The 15,356-nt window shown below is 39.3% G+C and overlaps 1 protein-coding gene across 8 annotated transcripts in view; it reads left to right on the forward strand.

Moving 5' to 3' along the window:
- Positions 1–15,356, forward strand: part of atp11c (ATPase phospholipid transporting 11C (ATP11C blood group)) — a 42,682-nt gene that overhangs the window by 8,986 nt on the left and 18,340 nt on the right. For all 8 annotated transcript variants that reach the window (XM_026144875.2, XM_080308126.1, XM_080308129.1 and 5 more), the window contains exons 2-4: positions 9,397–9,516; positions 10,714–10,803; positions 15,119–15,199. In XM_026144875.2, the coding sequence (XP_026000660.1) occupies positions 9,397–9,516; positions 10,714–10,803; positions 15,119–15,199 (291 nt within the window). The remainder of the gene's footprint in view (positions 1–9,396; positions 9,517–10,713; positions 10,804–15,118; positions 15,200–15,356) is intronic.

Genomic DNA, 15,356 nt, shown 5'->3' on the forward strand with positions numbered 1-15,356 from the left:
ATTTTGCAGGCATCATCAGCCACGTAACCAGTGGTTGCTGATATATTTGTGGACTATTTATTGAATCATCTTTCTTTTAAACTGGACAAAACTGAGCAGCCAAGGGGCCTAAATGAGGATGAAGAGCACCTTTGAGCAGCCTTTGAATGATCAAACAGGTGACAAACACATATGCTATTAAATAATCTGGATGCACATCCTGTAATCTGTGGCGCTAACTGTGTAAAACTACCAATATGTGACTAGCTTACATAGCATAGACTCCGGGATAGCTCAAAATGTCTTTGGATGAAGGAATGGGGATTTCAATTCTGGAAATCTTTTTGTATTTTGAATCTGTTAGGTTTAAAAACAGCTAAAGGACTTTGTGCTGAAATTAGACAAAATAGCCCACGTAAGATTGCTTGATTTAGAAATTGTTTTCCCACACAAGAAATACAACAAAGAGGTGAGTACTCCTCAAAGTCGTTGTAGTAACAAAGCTTTAATTTTGTGCCTTTGTGCTATATTTTCCTCAAAGGAAAATGTAGCCACTCTAAATTCTTCTGGTATGGGCAGTGAGCACTTTGATGTGTAATCAAAATTGAGAGAGTTACAATTAGTGAGACCGAGTGAGCATGCTGGAATAGGACAGGCAAGTGGGCTGACAAGAAAAACAGAGAATGTAACGGAGCAATGTGCCAGAGAGCTGCAAGGGTAAACAGCACTAACTCAGCCCATGTATCTTTCCCCTTTTATTCAAACAGTCATTACTCAGCTTTTTTTTTTTTTTTTTTTGCTTGTCATAATCACAGTTTTAAGTTTCTGTTAGAATGTTTTTCCTGTCGTCATTAACGGTTTTTAAAACAGTTTGCTAGAGACGAAGCATTTGTTCTGGAAAGCCTTCCAATACTGTCAGAATCCTTTCGGGTGTTTAGGCATATATTTTATGTTTCGCTCACACTTTCTCCTCAATGTGGGGAAAATAGAAAACAAAGATTCAGTTCAGTGACATTCTCAGTGTAGTGCAGGTTGTACACATGCAGCATGAACAAGAACAAACATTCGTCCCTAGTGCTCTCTCTTCTTTGCAAAGCTCCCTCACACCTCATTAAATATATTTAAGTAGCTTTTCTGAGTGCATTTTTTGAAGCTTAATGGCACAGCTCTTGCATTATGTACTGGAAGAGCTTAGTGTTTTATAACCCTGCTGCACAAGGTTATAAAACCACCAATGGAGACTGATCAGAACAAAGCTGAGCATACTGTATTCTTTTGGGCTTACATTTTCAAATTGCTTCAACAGTTTAGTAAGAAAAAGCTACAGCATCGATTTAGTTTGACCACAAAATCTATTTGTGTCCAGAAAAACAGCACTTGCTGAACCATTGTCACACTTTGTCAGTAGATTTTTTTTCTTCTGCACACTACAGTGTCATCTTTACTTCTTGCAAGACATGCACGTATAAGCTGTTGGAGACACAATTCAGTTAAACCTTGACAGAAGGCTTAACAGCAAAAGATCAGAAAACACTTTCTTGTCCAGAGAGAGAAATTGTGCGACCCAAAACCACTTCTGGCGGTCTCTGTAACAGACTTGCTGGCCATAAATGGTAACATGTTTGTGTCAATGAAGCAGCGTGACAAAGAACTGGATTTCTTCTAACATTCCCGTGTCATTTACACCTCAGGATCATCTGACTGTTTTGCATTTCTGCTCTGGAAGACAAAGAAAAAACAGCAGTATTGAATCTGCTATTTTCTCTAAATGAAGTGTACAAGCATATGCTGTTATGTAAAGACAGCGATCACGTGCAGAAAGAATGTATAACAGCACAGCCACAAAGTACTCAGTTTATCTTGATTGTGTGGTTTTTACTGTAGATTGTTTGATGTACAGTTGTGGTCAGGAGTTTACATACACCCATGGGCATGAACATCATGGGAGTTTTGGGCTTTTGATGATTCCTTGAAACTGTTTCTCTTTCTCTATTCCACATAGAGTTAAACTTATTGAAACAGGCTCAAATCACTCAATCACTTAAATCTTTTAATAAGTGTTGCCGAAGGTTCTACAATGCCCTTTAACTTTAACTAAGTGCTAGTTCATTGCTAGTGTGAATGTGAACGGTTGTCTATTGTGGTACAATGTGGTGAAATGGTCTGCCCGGTCTTTTGCAGTTTGTTGGTTGGTTTATGGAGTGTTTTGTGTCTTATGGTATGAATTATGCAAGTATTGCTCACAGGAACGGCACAACATCATGTTCTCGTACACAGCCACATCTGACCTACTTCTGGCTTGGTTGTATCATTTTTAGAGCAGAAATAATTATTAGGTACACCATAGTAGCTGTTCAGTCGGTCTATCACTATTATAATATAATATAGGAGTGTGTGTCTGTATGTGTGAGGAAGAAATATAATGCAGTCAAATAAAATACTTCAGACTGCTACACAAGAAAAATGACCACAGTGGTATCAGCATCTCAATGATACAGTGCCAAAGGCATTAAAAATACATGAAATAATCATTTAAAAATCTGCGCTGTCAGAGAGTTGTGGTCTTGATGGATTGTGATACAATGAATAGGCCTTGTAATTTTCTGGTTACTCAGTTCTGCTTACAACATGCAGATTGACAAAACAGGATAGTCACTGAATAGTGAGATGGTGTGACAGCGCACAGTGTCATCAGACCAGAGTCATCATTGGGTGTTTGGCACCAGCTGAATGCAGTCTTACATTCCCCTCGCTCTCAGCAGAGCACCTTTCCCCCTCCGTCCAAGCCTGTGCTTATTTCACAATGTATGCATAATTAAATTTAGGGCATATTTTAATATAAAGTTTTAAGCCCCGCTCAATTTTCTAATGCACCATTTATTTTTGACTGAGCAATTACATCTCAGCTCGATTGACCATCGGCTATTTGCTTTATTGATCTCCATTCACTTTTGGTAGTTGGTGCTTTATCATCAAGGGTGAATACAGTTTGATATTGACATACTGGCACTTGACTCTGCTTTACTTACTAACATCACTGCCATTGAATAGATTTGTTTGACCTTTGACAGTGAAGCAGAGATAATGCAATAAGTTCTGTTTTTCCTTACATTAGCATTTCTTCTACGGGCTTTAGCTCACTTTTTTGGAGATGAGCATTGCAATCACGTAACTGCTCAAAAATGAAGTGGCCCCCACCATCTGACCCTCATTATATTTTACAGTGACTCCACCACTAAATCAATGGCCGTTCAATAGTTCTATTCTTATCTTTAGTGCCGTAGGGCATAGACTATTTCCTCATTCAATACAGAATACTTTTTCCAGTTTTCACCATGAGTTATGTTTGTGTAGGTGCCGCTTCTTTTTGAGAACCCTCTCTGAGGTGACGGGGTTTGCTTATGTGTGCTCTTTCACAGCTTTTAAGCACTATTGTTGGCTTAGTCTGCATTACAAGTAGCATTTTTTCCTGACTGATCCGTGACCTTAAAACTATGGACAGAAGCCAGTAACCTAGTATTGCTAGCTGTCTGGTCTATGAACCCGTAAAGTAAAATCCAGAGCCCTTGAATACTTTGATTCAATGATATTCTGGTTGTAGAAGGTGTGTTTGCTTGCATTTTATGCTGTGATAGAGAAGCCCTTTGTAAAAGTGTTCTATTGTTTACTACTAGTTAAAAATTTGCTTTTACAGTTCTTTCAGAGTCCATAGGACAACTTTCACAGTTACTTCCTCTACACATAGTCAGTATAGAGATCCTTGGGTTATTGCTCCTGGGGGCAGATTATTGCTATTTGATATGGGGGAGGGATATGGATATGCATCAAATCTTGGATCCTGTTGTACTTCTTTCCTCTCAAACTCCTCTTCCCACTCACACTCTGTTTGCATCCGGTCCTGATGGAGTGTAACTGTGTGCTGATCGGGTGGGGGATGCTAAAGTTGACATCCATACTGAGGTGTGAATGTGGCTGTTCATGCATAAGGGAACATTATGTAAACCTATTGGCTCCCTTTTCTAGTCTGGACTATAGGAAAGATGGGATGTTTTTTTTTACAGAATTAACACTAAGAATTTGTTCTTATTTAGCCCCCCCCCCCCCCCCCCCCCCCCCCCAACTATTAATGAGAAGCAAATGGCTGCATAAATTCATTATGAATGCTGCGATTTTTATTTATTTATTTTGGTCCCTACTTGCATAAATTAGACTTCAAGTGTTTGAGGCCATTCTTTGATCTAACCCCTTGTCTGAAACAGACTTTGGGAAGTTTGCTGTCCAGGTGGCCGCAATTCACATGTTCCCTGGCACTTGTCCAGGATCAGATGTTCATGATAATTTGTCGTCTCAGCCCACATGCTACTGGCCTTTTATATTAGATAAAGCAGATCCCCTGCCAGCACAACTTTAATTATTTACAGTCACAGTATTAGCAGAACAACTTATGCTTGAACAGAAAATATAGCTATTTTTAAAACATGTGGCTAGAGTCCTCATTTGGACGATGAAATAAAATGACTACAGCACGCAAGCGTATTTTCTGACACTCTTTCTGTGTGTCTTCTTTGTGTCAGTGTCTGATATTTTTTGCTTATGCAATGACATTTGAAAGTAGGCATTCATCATTGTTTTTTGTTTTAAAAATAATTTGGCTGGTAAAAATGAAGTACTTGTTCACAATATCAAGAGTTTATGATTAATCCCAGAGATGAATCGCCTGTCTGTCTGGCAAGTAGTGCTTTCTGTTGTGGTTGTAGAGTGGTCATTTTCTTTTTTTTTTTTTCTTTTTTTTTTTAGATATTAATGTTAATGTGCATAATTGTACATAAATACAAGGGGACTAAACAAAGACATGTACATTTGGACTATGCGTCAAATATGGTAATTTGATATTGGTTACATACATTAAATTGAAAGTACACTGAAAACCACTGTCAGCTGTGTATTATATATGAGTTTTCTGAAGAATTATAGTGCTGTAAGACTAAGTATCTGACAGCCCGAGGTAGTTTCACTTCTGCCATTATTGAGTATCCAACCCAACGCCCAGTTGAAGTGATTGATTGGTGAGTGTGTACTACTTTGAAATGAGAGCACTGTGATTCCAGCAGGAAACTAAATCTGTATGCCAGGTTTCCAATAATCAGTTAAATTCACTAGTTATCCAACGTATGAGTACAGTATAAAAATAAGTTGACTAAGCTCCTCCATAGAGAATCATAGAACCTGCTGATTTTAAAAATTACAACACTTGATATTGGCATCATATTGGTAGTAATACAGTATGTTGTCGTTGATAATTTGTTTCACTCCTACATCAAAGAATGGCATATTACAGTATGCAGCTTGTTTAACGGCAGATAAGCTTAACAGAAAAGGTATTACATAAATCTCCTCTATCTTGTGATACAGTTTGTGAAAACCGAGCTAAAGTCCAAAAGGTTTCATGGTTTACTTTTTTTTATGTTTCTGAAAATGTCAAAACTTCTAGATCATTAAGCATAAAATATTTCATTGATCTACTATTAATTTTTAACTTAAAGATCACAAGCCATGTTTATTCTTCAAATTATTGTCGTTTAGCAATGATGCATTGGGATAAATACCCATAGCATGTTTGTTAATGGTTAAACCTAAAAACTCTGTTAGGTTTCTGAGAAACCACGCATCAATCACAATCCAGGCCAAAGATGGAAAAGTTGCCGACGTCATTAAGAAGGCAGATTTAGTTGGTTGACCAGTTGCTGGGTGACTGGGGGTTTGCTTTATGAGGTGTTGTTTGTTTGCAGTTCATACATCAAAAACTGTTCCGTAAGCTACATTTTTCTGACATACTGTTCGATTAAGATGAGATACAAGTTAAGATTGGACATAATGTAAAGGCTGGTTGTTCTTGATTGAGAATCCCAGCTGCACACAAAAAAATGCCACAGTCTATCAGTATATTTGGCTTTTTGCATGTGCAATACCTTTTTGGTATTGGTTACAAATGGAAATGTCAAAATATGAAATGGGGAAAGAAGCAGTTAACAACTGTCTCTTATATTTTGACAACTGTTAAAGTAGTAACTAAAGCCACTAAGGCTCTCCAAATCATTTTGGCTCTGAATTTAAAAGTTTTCACAAACTCTTGACATTACACATCCTCGTCATGTTGTTAAAGCTCTCAGTGGAAAGCCTAACCTTTTAACATGGGAAAGAAAATATTCAGGTATACAAACAATATAGATATACAGTGGGGCAAAAAAGTATTTAGTCAGCCACCGATTGTGCAAGTTCCCCCACTTAAAATGATGACAGAGGTCAGTAATTTGCACCAGAGGTACACTTCAACTGTGAGAGACAGAATGTGAAAAAAAAATCCATGAATTCACATGGTAGGATTTGTAAAGAATTTATTCATAAATTAGGGTGGAAAATAAGTATTTGGTCACCTCAAACAAGGAAAATCTCTGGCTCTCACAGACCTGTAACGTCTTCTGTAAGAAGCTTTTCTGTCCCCCACTCGTTACCTGTATGAATGGCACCTGTTTGAACTCATCATCTGTATAAAAGACACCTGTCCACAGCCTCAAACAGTCAGACTCCAAACTCCGCCATGGCCAAGACCAAAGAGCTTTCGAAGGACACCAGGAAAAGTATTGTAGACCTGCACCAGACTGGGAAGAGTGAATCTACAATAGGCAAGCAGCTTGGTGTGAAAAAATCAACTGTGGGAGCAATCATCAGAAAATGGAAGACATACAAGACCACTGATAATCTCCCTCGATCTGGGGCTCCACGCAAGATCTCATCCCGTGGGGTCAAAATGATCATGAGAACGGTGAGCAAAGATCCCAGAACCACACGGGGGGACCTGGTGAATGACCTGCAGAGAGCTGGGACCAAAGTAACAAAGGTCACCATCAGTAACACACTACAACGGCAGGGAATCAAATCCCGCAGTGCCAGACGTGTTCCGCTGCTGAAGCCAGTGCATGTCCAGGCCCGTCTGAAGTTTGCCAGAGAGCACATGGATGATACAGCACAGGATTGGGAGAATGTCATGTGGTCAGATGAAACCAAAGTAGAACTTTTTGGTATAAACTCAACTCGTCGTGTTTGGAGGAAGAAGAATACTGAGTTGCATCCCAAGAACACCATACCTACTGTGAAGCATGGGGGTGGAAACATCATGCTATGGGGCTGTTTTTCTGCCAAGGGGACAGGACGACTGATCCGTGTTAAGGACAGAATGAATGGGGCCATGTATCGTGAGATTTTGAGCCAAAACCTCCTTCCATCAGTGAGAACTTTGAAGATGAAACGAGGCTGGGTCTTCCAACATGACAATGATCCAAAACACACCGCCCGGGCAACAAAGGAGTGGCTCCGTAAGAAGCATTTGAAAGTCCTGGAGTGGCCTAGCCAGTCTCCAGACCTCAACCCCATAGAAAATCTGTGGCGGGAGTTGAAAGTCCGTGTTGCTCGGCGACAGCCCCAAAACATCACTGCTCTCGAGAAGATCTGCATGGAGGAATGGGCCAAAATACCAGCTACTGTGTGTGCAAACCTGGTAAAGACCTATAGTAAACGTTTGACCTCTGTTATTGCCAACAAAGGTTATGTTACAAAGTATTGAGTTGTATTTTTGTTATTGACCAAATACTTATTTTCCACCCTGATTTACGAATAAATTCTTTACAAATCCTACCATGTGGATTCATGGATTTTTTTTTCACATTCTGTCTCTCACAGTTGAAGTGTACCTCTGGTGCAAATTACTGACCTCTGTCATCATTTTAGGTGGGGGAACTTGCACAATCGGTGGCTGACTAAATACTTTTTTGCCCCACTGTAATTTAAATGGTCAACAGTTTGTTTATTGTAATAGGGTTAATTATTTACAGTCAACAGAGTCAGGCTAATCTCTCTATAGCGAGATGGGAATATCCTTGAAGATAAGAAAGATGTGAATTGGAAGCAAGTATTGTTGTAGGTCTGGCTAATGCATTGTACTGGCTTTGTTTCCAGCCCTTGTAGCTGTCCACCTAATGGCTTGGCCAATACTTTTAGGTCACACTTGGCATTCTGGGGACAAAAAAAATTGAGATTGGACTCTGTTTTGATTTTGGATAGACCAATTTCCTTTTCAGTGATAATGAATCATCACTCTTGGCACTGATCTTTTCTGTATTTAACGGAATGGATATTGGCTAGATATTTCCTTGAACAATAATAAAGTTGCAAAATCAGTTCTGTAACTCTCTAGGGAACAGTGTAGTGACATATTTAACAAACCTTAAATAAAATAATGTTCACTGTGTGTGGGAGATGTGTAGTCATGGTCTTCTCTTTTTTTCCACACAGAGAAGAATAAACCGTTGTCCTACCTGACAATTTATCACTTTGATTTCTCATGTGAGTTTCCTTTTTTGGGTTGGTATTTACAGTTGCTCTTGAGATTTATGTAAGGTGAGCACCATGGAAGTTATGACAACAACCTGGCTTCTGTGCATTGTTTGATTTACCTTATGTGCCTTTATCATTTTGGCAGGACACAGTATACCTCTGGTTTCTGAACAGGTTCCTCAAATGTTTTCTCTTTCAAATATTAAATTAACACACACATCCACATTAGAGTGCATACTGCATTAGAACAAAAATCCAAAAATCTAAGCTGTATATAAAAGATGCAACATCCCCCAAGTGTCAAGTTTGGCATTTGAAAATTTGGAAATCCACTTATTTTTCCTTTTTTTTCTTGCTTTATCTGCTAAAGTTTGAAATGTCTAGCTACCTAGTTTATAAGTTGCTTCACTCACTTTGATATTAAACGGATTGCTATTGGTAACAACTGGACCCAATGGAGTTGTGTGGATATACGAGAAAATGCAGGTTTTGGCCTCTCTGTTTTCACTTGATTAATTTTCTTAACTTTTTTTTTTTTTAACTGTATTGAACATTTTGACACTATGACAGACATAACAGAAAGTGCACATGCATTTATATAATCTGAAAATAAATTTCACCTTATTTTGAAATCTCTTGAAGATTCTGGCCCTTATTGAATTTTTATCTAGCCATTTTACAATATATTGTCCAGTGCCCAACAGTTTTCCACTTTTCAAATCTTCATTTTCTGATTCACAGTTGAAACTTTAATCTCATAATTATATGGCTGGAATTTAGGCATAATTAGACTGCCTCTGTCTGCAACTATTAAAGAATATGCAATTTTTTTTAAATTTGTATTAGATCATGGGTAAAATTTGGACTTTTTTTCTCCCAACAAATTCATGACTGTTGTATGGTGCACACTTGATTTTGTACCCGAATTCAGTATTTAAATGACAGGAAGAAGAGTGAATTACTAACATGTCCTGTTCCTTTTTTTTCTCTCCTCTATTTATCTTAACCCCCATCCCTCCTCTCTAGTTTGGTGGTGAGGACAGAAGAGTAGGCAGTAGGACTATCTATGTTGGTCATCGGCCGTGTCCTGCCAATGAAGTTTTCATCCCACCCAAGTTCTGTGATAACAGGATTGTGTCCTCGAAGGTAAAAACATTACACTCCCATGCATTTGCCAGGGCTCCAGTCTGGCAATGCACCAAGACTTTTGTTTGTTCCTAAGCTTGTGTTATGTTTTATCTACCTGTAGGCAGTTTTTTTATTTAACACTTGCAAAATGAACTCTTGAACAGTCATCAGCATTCCAGTGGCTTCCTTCCTTTGTTTCCTGTTCCGACTGCTTCTCCTCATACTTGTCTTGGCTCCCAATGGAAGGCGATTATTTGTCTGTCAGTGAAGCACAGACTGTGGCAAGGAAATACATGGCTGCTATTAATGTACTGGAACGGTGGGCAATTCAGGCTTCCCCTGGGCTCTGACTACAACCCCCCTTCTTCACCACCCAAGTCTTACTCTACCTGTTAGTTCTGTGTCAACAGCAGGCTTGGGAAAGTACTGACTGACTGGCTTTGAATATCTAAAGTGAAAGTGATCAGGGGAAGCAAGTGAAGTGATAATAAAATGGCTCTAGGATTTATAGTGATGCAGCGCATCTCAGCGAGGAAGGGTCAATCTATTGGTTTCTGCCAGTATGTCAGGGTAAGCAATCTTTAATTACCCCAGCTGCAGTGTTTATTCTCCCTTGTGCCTCTGCTCTTCCTGTTTCTTTCCAGCAGTGTCCAATCTCTGCCTCTTCTCTCATGTTCTCATTGCACCTGCACCCTCCAACCTCTCTTTCTCGTTGCTTTCACCCTCTTTACTTCTTAGCGAAATGAGATATCCATTCTGCTCGTGTGGCATTTCAACACTATCCCCATGCACTCCACAAAAAAGGGCTTTATTCTTGTTTCTGTGCAAAGCTGTGTAGACGTGCTTTGTTATTGACACAAGGTTACCAGCGGGGTATCGTTGAGAGGTCTCTCAGGGAGTTTTGCAGATAAGTGTTGCTTCAGCGCCGATGATATCAACAGTCATGGCCACTTAAAAAAAAAAAAAAGAAAACACAAAAACAGTCACCCACCTCGTAAGTTCATTGACTCTGCATTCAAGGGTAGCCAAATATAAGAGATACATATCTAATCTGAATCAGTGGAATACCTGTGGTCCCCCAAGGCCTGTCTCCCTAGTTGGTGCAAAGAACAGAGACTATAAGCTATTGAAGTTGCCTTCCTATTTTCCTTCCCCAGCTCAAACAGAATAAACAAATGTTTTTACATATGTGCTTCCTCTTTTCTCCCCCAACAGTATACAGTATGGAACTTTCTACCAAAGAACCTGTTTGAACAATTTAGAAGAATTGCCAATTTCTACTTCCTTATCATCTTCCTGGTGCAGGTAAGGGCAAGCTTTGTCTGTCTGCCAACTCAAACAGTGATAAGTGATATAATCTTTTTAAAATAAGGACTTCGTGGGTGCCTTTTGTTTATTTGATGGTGTTAATTTGTAGTCAGGTCCTCCGTATGAAGGTTAGTTTCGGGCCGCATTATGTTTTTTTTTAAATTAAGTCTGAATAGATCAGTGTAAGTGATCGACATGCTGACTGTGTTGCCTGCATAAAAAAGGGGTGTGAGAAACTACATCCATGTGCATGTAGCCATAGCAGGTGTGCAATAGTAACAGGATAAGTGTGTGTACAATTATAACAGATGTGAAACTGCTCTACCTTATTTCCTTACTGGGCGTGTTCATTTGCGTGAACTGCAGAAAGTAAAAAAAAAAGTTTATATTGAAGGCACACTGATCAGTACAATTGGTCATGTTTAAATGCCTTGCTTTACTACGCTCCCTTACACCCTGCTCAGGTTATAGCGTTATGCACAGTCTGTCATTTAATCCTGTTTATAACTTTCAAAGAACATGAAAAATTCAGCATTATGGCACGTCATCAGCAGTTTAATTCAACTAACTCATTCATCCAAGACCTGGTCTCACATGGTTTTCAAGTAAAACGGAAAGAAATTTGAATAGTTGAAAGTTGCTTCTCACTTTGTCTGAGAAGCCCATTTTAACAGGTTTGTAGTACTCTCATGCTAATCCCTGAATTTCTTTTTGTGTCACTGTTTCCTTGGTTTGTCTTGTCCGTGCTTAATTACTGGAAACTGAACTGGTTGAGGACGCTAACTAATAGACTTCATCTGTACTCTTAAATGACTTCTCTCCTCTCTGAAGATTTGTTATATACATCTGCTTTTGCTCTTCCATTACCTCTTCCTAATGATCCATTTTTGTGGTCCATGGAAATGGAAACTAACTGGTTTCCTTTTAGCGATAACCTAAACTATGGCAGCAAAGGAGCCGTCTAGTGTAAACAGGTGCTCGTTTTAGACCTTGTCAAGAAGGAAGTCCTTTCTCTCGTCATGGACTCTGAGCTTCTGTTCCCAGAAACCCAATGTTTCAGTGTCAGAAATGAGATTAATCTCAAACAATATCACATTAAGTGTAATATTCATTTCCCCCAGCCTTTCTTCTCTAAGTTGTCTGGATTAATTCTATATTATATATATTATTCTGTATTCTGTCTTAGCTAATGCGTATGAATGCTGAATTTTTAATTTTTATTGTATGGAATTAATGTGAGAAGAATCAATGTATGTATGTGAATATGAGGAATTTCTACCTGTGATGTGTTCATTTTACAATGTTTGTGTGTGAATAAATGTATATGTGTGTGTGAGCTTGCGGATGTTATGTATGAGTCAGTGGGTGTCCTGGGTGTTTACCCAAGCTGCAGTGTGGTTGGCATTTCTCCACTAATCCAGTTTCACTTGAGGGGTTCCTTATCCTAACCACTCAGTCTTTCCTATGCAGCTTGCTATTATATTAGATAGTGTGAAACAGGTACACAGATTGTGCGCTCATTTTGCACTTGCATCTTACAGACAGAAATAAACCTTCACATTTCCCCCGAGAGGCTTAATGCAAATACTCTACCAACAACTAAATGTCATGCATCCTCCAACTCTGTTCTATCCTCCTTTTGTCTCACATTGTCATTTGGTGTCTTTCTTTCTGTCTTTCTGTCTCACATAACCTCCAATTCGCTGCAGCGCTGCACTGCTGACGTCAGCAGCCAGGAAGCCCTCTGTACATCTGAGTGCCACAAATAGACACAGGCTGATAAAAAAGCACCACTCTCCTATAAATAGCCCTGCGTGTCTTTGCTTGAATTTGATTGAATGGGAATAGAGCACTGTGAGAGAGTGGGAGAAATGGTGTTGAGAGGGTGAGAGAAAAGGAGAGACCGAGGAGGGTGGAAAAAAAAAAGAGAGGATGAAGGGGTGGGAGGATGCGAGGACCCACTCCTTTGGGACCCCGGGGAACTGCTGTCTGTCTCTCACTCTGACACACTTCCCGGCTCAGATGAAGGGCTTTCTGCTGCCCCGTTCTGCTGCTGTGATATCACACCAGCACATCAGCAGCAGTACACTCTTATTGCTGTGATTTTTTTCTTTTTTTTTTGGCTTTGCATTTGGTGCAGTGGAGGCAAGTGTGTATAAAGTTGGTGGCGGTTGTTCTTAATGGGTGCAGATGAATTGATAAAAGGTTGAGTATATGAATGTTTTATTTTTCTTAGGGGTAGCTGTGTATATAGTGACGTTCTGCTATACTTAAATTGCCACTGAGCCATTGCTGTTGTATAAGTAGAGGCACACGTGCTTTCCAAAAATGTTCCAAGAATTTGTCCATGATATTCCTGACAATGGATACGTTGTGCTGAGTGAGATCAAACTGCATGTATGTTCAGAAACCACCTGGGGCTACACAACCTTGATGTTTTTAAATCACCAAAACAAGGAAGCACCACTTAGTGGTTTTAGTATTAAACACAAATAAATTTTTTTTTTAATTATAGCTAAACAGCAAAAATAGTTTAAGCAGGTTTAATATAGATGCATTAAATTTCAGTAAAAAACCCGTCTGTTCCAAAAATGGAGGCTGTCCTAGATACAGCTATGTCTTCGAGGCCTGTCAAGTGATTTGAAATTGTATTATAGTGTGGGATTAAGGTTGTTTTGTGTGGGTTTTGTTGATGAACAGATAAAATGCCACCATCAGCTCTTTCTTTTTTAGTCCTCTATTGAACAGTGGCTAAGGATAAATCAAAATCAAACAACTCTGAGGCTGAAAGTTGGCTTTGTAAAGCATTTTCTTTATACTGTGGTAAACCTTTGCTGGGTTTTGCCATCTGGCTGCTGCATCAGAGAGACGTTAGTTTCTATTTTTCTTTCTGTGATCAGACAAATCTAAATCCAGTCATGTGAACAAGAGGTGATGGACATTAAAGGGGGCCTATTATACTCATGTTCAACTCCATATTTTTATTACTGATCTCTACTAGTTTAGCATTTCATAATTCAAAGCTCAAAATAACTTGCAATCTTATACTGGGCATTGGTGCAAATCCTTAGGTTACCCACTATCTCAAACAAGCTGATTTAGCTCATCTGCCTTTAGGGGTCACCTTCTCTTTAGTCCAGTTCTCATTGGCTGCTTTTCTCAAGAGACACTTTCATGACTGTGTAGCTATCTAGTCTTAAGATCTAAAGATTCTTGAAAGTATACCCCCAAATACTCTTGAATGATTGCTGGCTCTCCAACACATCAGGCCACTGCGGCAATATTAATACTTTTGTCTCACCAGAATAGCTACAAACATAATGCACTACTCTAAATCTTCAAATGGTGGAGGTGAACTTGTCTGTCTCTGCTTTGTAATTGATTTATCCTTTAATGAACTGTAATCACAGTAAGGTTCGGATGGATTTCTAGTGCACTGCCCTTGTACTTTTATGAGTGTGTTTTTGAATGGGTAAAGTATGTGGATCTGTGTTTGTGTCAGACAGTGCTTACTAAGTTTGCTGCCATTTTTATTTAATTTTCAGTTCAAGTGCAGTTGAGGAACACTGGAGACTGCATCAAAACATATCCTACTTGAGCCGATGTCTATCTGACACTTTGTAATGCTCCTGGTCAGAATATGAATGAGCTGGATGTGCTGTAACATCCAGTCTGGCTCATGGGGAGCCCAACTGCATTCTGCAGGATCAGAAATGCAAGCGTAAATCCTTCTGATAGGTTTAGGTGACATAAACACAAAGAGCTTTCTGTTTGCTGAGATTTTAGCTGGGTGCCTTGTGAGCCACTGCTCTTAAGCTGGATGTTTACCTGATCCTCACATTCTTATTACATACATGACTTATAAATGCAAAAAACCAAGTCTGATCCCCATACTCTACCTCTAGATTCTCTCACGAAATCCTCAGGCAGGTAAGGTCGGTTTGTCAAAGCTTTCTGCTGGCCCTCTTCCATGCCTTGGCAGAGACACAGTAGTGTTGGAATGCCTGCAGATTAAGCACTCTATCCCTGGCTCACTTGATTAAAAGTTCCGTGGTCCAGAACCTCCTTCTCTCCCCTCCAAAATGTAAATGTCTCCCTTGTGTTCCCTACTGATGAACAAATATGGGAAGTAGTAGAAAAGGACTACACCCTGCATTTAGAGGGCCTGCCTCATCATGCAAACCGTTACCACACATTGCTGCTGTAGGAGGACTCTGTAGTGATGTATGTAATACATTGGCATTGAAACAAAAAAGCATATGTTTATTGCTGAGCGTTAACATTGCGTTTCTCTTTTTCTTCTTCCTATTAGGTGATAGTGGATACCCCCACCAGCCCAGTCACCAGTGGCCTACCATTATTTTTTGTGATTACAGTAACTGCTATCAAGCAGGTAAGATATGTTCCTAATGAGAGTAAGTTTTGGTAGCAGTCACTTTATTGTGATTTTGTTTTTGTTTTTTTAAAATAGCCGTGTCTTATTGTCCTCCTTCTCTGTATAACACAGCCCCCCTTTCTTCATAACTGCCTTGGTGTGATTTTTGTGTAAA

The sequence above is a fragment of the Astatotilapia calliptera genome, chromosome 2 (genome assembly GCF_964374335.1).
Source record: "Astatotilapia calliptera chromosome 2, fAstCal68.1, whole genome shotgun sequence".
In the NCBI taxonomy this organism is placed as follows: domain Eukaryota; kingdom Metazoa; phylum Chordata; class Actinopteri; order Cichliformes; family Cichlidae; genus Astatotilapia; species Astatotilapia calliptera.